Genomic DNA, 7,500 nt, shown 5'->3' with positions numbered 1-7,500 from the left:
CTCTTTGCTACAGTGCTTGACATTTCACACGAATAAAGGCGAGAGGAACGGAAAAATAAAGTTATATTCTTTTATCCCTATTTTCGTTTGTTATTATTCTTGAATACTTTATGTCAATGGCAACTTAAAGATATATAATATTATCATCATTTTCTTCTGTAGCAATAAGGTCGAATATCTAACCGGGTGGCAGCTCGACATCGACCATACGGAAGGCAGGAGTGACCTCGACCGATCACTAAATTATGATTGAGTTTGTACAGGTAAACATACCGCAGTAGCATGCTATAATGCTCACTGAGGGGCCCTTCTTATATGGGACACGGATCGAGCGTAACTTGACAAGGCCTTGAGTCTTTTTTTTTTCATTTTCCAGATTTTGTCCTTATAGCATAGATTCTTTATATACATAATAAATAAATAAATAGCTCAGTAAATAAATAAATCACCATCGTCAGTGCCCTGCTTTGACACCATATTTATTACCGAATGAAAAATAAATAGATATCACAAAAGAAAAAAAAAGGATGGTGCATAACCCACTCCTAAAGTGAAAAACCTTCCAGGCACATTCAGACCTTCTTGGAAACTTTACCAGCAAGCCAATGACAATTTACGAATACAATGAAAAAAATGAAGCTTATTCATCATTATCCACAAGGTATTCATTGACCACAGTGAGTGCCTGAAGATCCTTCGTATAACTAAGGACCCGCTATGTATAGACCACAGCGAGCAAGGCTGTGGGTGTGGCTGTGGTTGCATGGTTGGTAGTGGTTTGTGGTTGGTGGTGGTAGTGAAGGCCGCTCTGATCTACTAGTGGTGTCTGACAGCTGGTTCTGCCCGTGGCTTGAGGCAGCTGGCGCTAGTGTGTAGTATAACTGTACTTGCCAGCTGCTTAGGAATGGATATAGGCGTGGGCTATTGTCGGTGAGGGTTTAACCATCATAGGTTTAGTCATTCTTTGTTTAGTTGAATGGGTTAGGAAGGTCTGTTAAGAGTCTAATGTGTTCTCCTTTTTAGATTTAAAGAAAAGTGGTTTAAGGTTTTTGGGTCATGTTATGATTAACAAATGGATTATACAGTTTTGTGATCTATATCTCTCGATATGTTTCTCTAAAGGTTGTCAAAGCCCACGCCTCTCCAACAGCACACGGTCATATAACGCTGTTTGGATATCATAAGCCGATAGATTGCAATATATCAGGAAATGTATACCTCATCACCCCCTCCTCCTCCTCCTCCTCCTCCACCTCCTTTTCCTCTGCCCCCTTTCCCCTTCTTGCCTTTCTGCGCTCCAATAAAGGGAGAAAAAGGGAACACTGATGAGAGCAAGAAGGACACACGTGAGTCGGTGTAGGGGGTTAGACACACAAAATTAGAGAGTGGTTGGGTGGTCTCCGGCAGTCATTCTGGTATTTTTGTTTTCTTATATTTAAAAAAGAAATCTGATAAATTGATTTTGAGTCTTCGCTATGTTTACTAATTCAGTGTTGTAGCAAGTGCAGTGTATTCTTTTTTTGAGGGAAAGGTACAAAGTCATGTTATTTTGTGCTCACCATTGAAGTCCACATCAAATGTACTACAGCTCTGAATAAAACAATATGCGAAGATGAAAACTTGTATCAAATAGTTTTTTTTTTAATTTTGTTTGAGAAGACTTTTATATCAAACTGGTTCTCATTTTCTAAACCATATTTTGTAAATGGTTACTTGAAATAAACCAAAGCTTCCATATACATACAAGCAAGGAAAAGAACAAATCCATTATTTCAACCAAGTGTTCAAATGCACGGCGCAGATTCCACCCAAACCAGATATGAGTAATTTCAGTCCATTTCAAGGTAGTGTTTTTTTTTTTGTTTTTTTTAACTTAGTGTCGGGTCGAAGGTCATCAGGTCACATAAGAAGCGAGGTTAGGTTGGCGTAAAAGGTCATATTCGAAAAGGATTTGGACATTCTGCTCTGGAATTCGCTCTGGGTAGATATGGATAGACAGACAGATAGATAGATAGATAGATAGGCAGATAGATAGATAGACACACAGATAGATAGGTAAGTAGATAGATAGATAAATAAATAGATAGATAGGTTGGTAGATAGATGGATCGGTATATATATATATATATATATATATATATATATATAGAGAGAGAGAGAGAGAGATACTGATAGATGATGAACAGGTAGAGAGAATTTGGGGGACAGATAGAGATAACTATACACGTTGATGTATCGATATATAGATCTAAATATATAGATACATAAAGAATCGGGAAATGAGAGAGAGAGAGAGAGAGAGAGAGAGAGAGAGAGAGAGAGAGAGAGAGAGAGAGAGAGAGAGAGAGAGAGAGAGAGAGAGAGAGAGAGAGAGAAAGAGAGAGAGAGAGAGAGAGAGAGAGAGAGAGAGAGAGAGAGAGAGAGAGAGAGAGAGAGAGAGAGAGAGAGAGAGAGAGAGAGAGAGAGAGAGAGAGAGAGAGAGAGAGAGAGAGAGAGAGAGAGAGAGAGAGAGAGAGAGAGAGAGAGAGAGAGAGAGAGAGAGAGAGAGAGAGAGAGAGAGAGAGAGAGAGAGAGAGAGAGAGAGAGAGAGAGAGAGAGAGAGAGAGAGAGAGAGAGAGAGAGAGAGAGAGAGAGAGAAGAGAGAGAGAGAGAGAGAGAGCGAGAGCGAGAGCGAGAGCGAGAGAGCGCAGGATCAATACGCTATTTCTGTTATTACCGCGGGTGTGTTGTGCGGGGCGGGCCGTGCATGACCTGGTCTCATGGTTTATACGACCCTGAATGACCAAGGCGAGGATTGTGCATGACTTAGCATGAGCTTTGGAATATATTATTGCATATATATATATATATATATATATATATATATATATATATATATATATATATATACATACACACACATATGTATATATATATATATATATATATATATATATAAATATATATATATATATAGATTTAGAGAGAGAGAGCGAGAGAGAGAGAGAGAGAGAGAGAGAGAGAGAGAGAGAGAGAGAGAGAGAGAGAGAGAGAGAGAGAGAGAGAGAGAGAGAGAGAGAGAGAGAGATTTAGAGTGACAGAGAGAGAGAGAAAAATGTAGAGTGGCAGAGTAAGAGAGAGAGAGAGAGAGAGAGAGAGAGAGAGAGAGAGAGAGAGAGAGAGAGAGAGAGAGAGAGAGAGAGAGAGAGAGAGAGAGAGAGAGAGAGAGAGAGAAGAGAGAGAGAGAGAGAGAAAACTGATGGGTGATAATGGCCGCCTCGATCTTATCAGTAACCGAACATGACCTTATCTTTCTCGTTTTACGACTTGCAGTTCTGATTAGTGCAAGGCATTTTTGTGCCTGACCTGACCTGACCTTTGAAGACCAGAGAAAAAAAAACACCAATGTTGAAACGGACTGACGCAACTTGACCTCGCTAAAGTCCAGTAGAATTTGACCTATGATGCAATTTGATCCTTGTTGCAAGTATGATTTCAATTTTTATATCACTTGATTAAATCAAAGTAAGTTTTAACTTATATTAAAAGTTTGATTTGGCAAGGAAGATGATTTAATTGTATGTTATATCTAAAAATAAGGAAGTCTATCAATTTTTTAGTTAGTATTATCAATACTTATACTACTTATCAATACTTATATTACTTATCAATACTTAATTCGGGGAACAACAGATGCCTTAAATATAGTTTTGTTTAATAGCTAACTATTATATAGCTAAGGAGTTATTTGAAATTATATAACTAATAAAATTACTTCAGCGAGACTCAAGCTGTGGGATCTAGACAGAACCTCCTTCATTTGAAACCCTTAGTTTAGGATAATTTAATCTTTTACATTATTCAATCTCTGACTATGTTCTAGTACTTAAGGGTTTCAAAAAATGGAGTTAACATCTTGTATGGATATTTTTAATCATTATTTTTTTTTTTTTACTCATGTGACATACACCACGACAAACACTAAGAAAGTATATAGTAGACTAAGAGAAAACAAACAAACAAACAAACAAACAAACACGAGAATTGTATACAATGGAAAAAACGTGAAAGTTGTTAGCAGAGTTGCCAACTAATAAATATCTCTAATATTTCTATGCCGATAATGCCTCAGCATTATCAAAGCGTCAACCGAAAAGCTGGACAGAAAGAAGAAGAAGAAGAAGAAGAAAAAACAACATGGTGAGGACAAAAGGTGAAAATCAATCAAACGTGAACACCAGGAGAAATAAGAGCTAAAATAAGGGAACAGGCCAGATTGCATCAAGATGGTGAAGAAAAGAATCGCCATTTTCTAACTATTTTTTTTTCTCTCTTCTTACTTTTTTTTTTTTTTGGAAGAGAAACATTCTATTCACGAGGCAACTTAAAGAGTGTTACAGCTGTCCTAGTAATAACTATCATAGAGTGAATGTGAAGATGCTAAAAACCAAATGATTGTAGTTTTTTTGCACTAATACAGCTTGGCCAGTGGTTGTACCTCATGCTGGGGACTCTGATAAGGTCGAAATCCTCCACTGTAATTGGGAGAAAACGAGCCTTATTTGTTCCGTGAAGAAAGACAGTCTAACAATGCCAGGAAAAGTGTCATTATTTTCCTCGGTTTTAGTGAAAAGAATGTCTTGTTTTAAGACTTTCGGACAATCTATTTTCTCTCTCTCTACGTGTCGCTTTATCTGCAGCCGTGTCTGGACCGGTCAGTCAACACGACTGTGAAAAAAGGGGCCGTTAGGGAAAAAAAAGAGACTGTCCTTTATACATTTTTGTAGTTATTTGCAAAACGCACCAATCCTGCAGTGGCGGAACAGGCTAGGCGTTGTACCAAGCTGTCCTCCCGTGCAGATGAACAAGACTGAACAACCGAGACTCTGACACAACTCCTGGACACTTGTTGGCACTGACCCCTCCCTTTCCCCTTTCCGGCGGCTGACAACACGTTTCAGGCCAGGCAAGGTCAAACTTGAGCACGTGGGTGGCAACACCGCAGGCACTACGCAAGGTCCAGCATTCACAGACCAACATGAAGCCTCTTCTCTAATAACTAGGAGTGCCACAGGATGGAATTACTCACAAACATATCTGGGCTAACAAACTCTCGCAAAATTAGACAGTCAGTGCCAGGTGGCTGTTCTATGTCGCGGCTTGAGAAGGAAATTCAGATATTGCTCCTCTCGGATCTGGCCGTCTATGAGGGTTTTGAGTGGGGGGATTTATGTTGGTGATTTATGTGTTTTCTGTTTAAGATCTTATTAAGAAAATGCCAAATTAGGAATTATATGTTAGAGAAAAAAATAAAACATAAGGAATTATATAATCTTGGCTTATTAACACTGATTAATTACCATGGAATTTAGATGAATATATTTGTTTATAGAAAGAAGAATAACAAAAACACTTTAAAAACAATAACAAAAAAAAGATTATCCGGGGAGAAACGGCAACGAAAGATCAGATCCCGAAACAAACGCACAAGGGTTACGAATATGCAAAATTTCCTCCGTCAGCCTTCTATGTGTATGTGCGAATCAGTAAGTGAGGATGCTTGAACACCCTCGCCTCTCTGACTCTGTGACCACTGGGATCCCGTATCAAGAGGGTGTTGTACCATATCATTTCAAGGTAAAAAAAAATCTAGATGTTTATGTGTGTATAATTAATTAATTATATATATATAGCAAGCATATCTTACTTCTTTCTTTTTCCTTCCAAATTTCAATCCACCTCCCTGGAGGAATTAAAGAAAAAAAAGAAGGAGACAACTGTTATAAAATGAGAAATTATATTATAGCGGATAGGAAAATATATAGACTTGAGTCTGGATTATTAGTCAGATATTAGGAGAAAGACAGAAGGGCTTGAGGACACCGCCAAGCCACCGAGGACACTGGGCGGATCGGCACGTAAATGCCACAGAGAGAACAGCCAAAGTGTCCTTTCTGAGTGGAGCTTAGCGTGTCCAGAAGCATCGTGAAAGGCACAGCGCTGAGGGCTAAGGGCTGCCCCGTGTGCCCAGTGTCCGTGTCCGGCTTGGCTGGCCCAGGCAGGAGGAGGCCATCTCTACGTGCACCTGGGTCCTGTATCTGTTTGTGTAATGCGTACGTGGGCGCACATATGCACACACACATACGTACGCACGCATACACACTAATGAACACGGACAGAAACACACTCACATATAATCATACATACATAAATACATACATATATATATATACACACACACACACACACACAAACATACCCAGAAACACAAACACACACACACACACACACACACACACATAGTGTGTATATATATATATATATATATATATATATATACACACACATATACATATGTTTATATATACACATAGCTTATATATAAATATATATATATAAGTATATATATATATATATATATATATATATATATATATATATATACACACACACAAACACTCACACACACACACACACACACACACACACACACACACACACACACACACACACACACACACACACGCACAGACACACACGCACAGACACACACGCACACGCACACAAACACACACACACACACACACACATATATATATATATATATACATATATATACACACATGTATATATACATATACACATGTATATATATATACACACACAAACCGCAGGTACACTGTAGATATTAGCTTCCTCCCGGGATAAGGGAATCAGAAATGTCTGAATTATTAACAAGAAAAAAACGAAACAAGACGGAAGCCAAAAAACGAAAACGGAAGACGGAGGAGTGTCAAGTAGGAAAGTTATGTCACTGTCGGGGAAGATTAGAACGGAAACCATTACGTAACTAACGAAATTTCGAAGACGGGGAGGGACAAATTTTGCTACGTATCTACCACGTTTATATATATTTATATATATATATATATATATATATATTTAAGGGAGGGTTACCTCTTATTCTTTTTTTTTTTTTTTGTATATACGTCTACGATACGTTACATGAATTGGAAATAAAACAACAGAGGATATACCATTCCTTTTTTTGGTCCACACGAGTTTCAACATTCTTGTATGTTCTTGACCAAAAATACTACGTTCTTTCCAATCAGTTTTCAAAGGACACCAAATCTGCACAAACTATTTCAATGAATCCAATAAGGAGCCAATAAATATACATCTAGAGAGACTTCTAGACGAAAAAAAAATACAACAACAACAAAAATCTACACGTAACAGGAAAAAAAATCCGGAAACAAATCAACAAAAGATATCTACTAATATACATTAAACAAAATGAAACAACTACAGGAAAGCGGATTGTGTAATGTTGATAAAAAGGGCAACGTTAGGACAGGAAGTGAAGGTCATACATACATACAATTATAAGAATACAGACTAACAGACACATAAATCTTACGTTACTCTACATCATCAACATGTAAACATCTCAAGAACAGAAGGTCACATGAAGGGGGTCAAAACATCAATATTGAAGGTTGCAACAACACTACTGGG

At 37.9% G+C, this 7,500-nt stretch overlaps 1 protein-coding gene across 1 annotated transcript in view; it reads right to left on the bottom strand.

Moving 5' to 3' along the window:
* The window catches only part of LOC125046423 (sodium channel protein para-like), a 183,163-nt gene that overhangs the window by 155,436 nt on the left and 20,227 nt on the right, over positions 1–7,500 (bottom strand). Inside the window, exon 3 of the mRNA XM_047644199.1 lies at positions 5,687–5,722. Within this exon, the coding sequence (XP_047500155.1) occupies positions 5,687–5,722 (36 nt within the window). The remainder of the gene's footprint in view (positions 1–5,686; positions 5,723–7,500) is intronic.

This window comes from Penaeus chinensis, chromosome 39 (genome assembly GCF_019202785.1).
Source record: "Penaeus chinensis breed Huanghai No. 1 chromosome 39, ASM1920278v2, whole genome shotgun sequence".
Lineage (NCBI taxonomy): Eukaryota > Metazoa > Arthropoda > Malacostraca > Decapoda > Penaeidae > Penaeus > Penaeus chinensis.
This window is presented reverse-complemented; position numbering and strand designations above follow the sequence as displayed.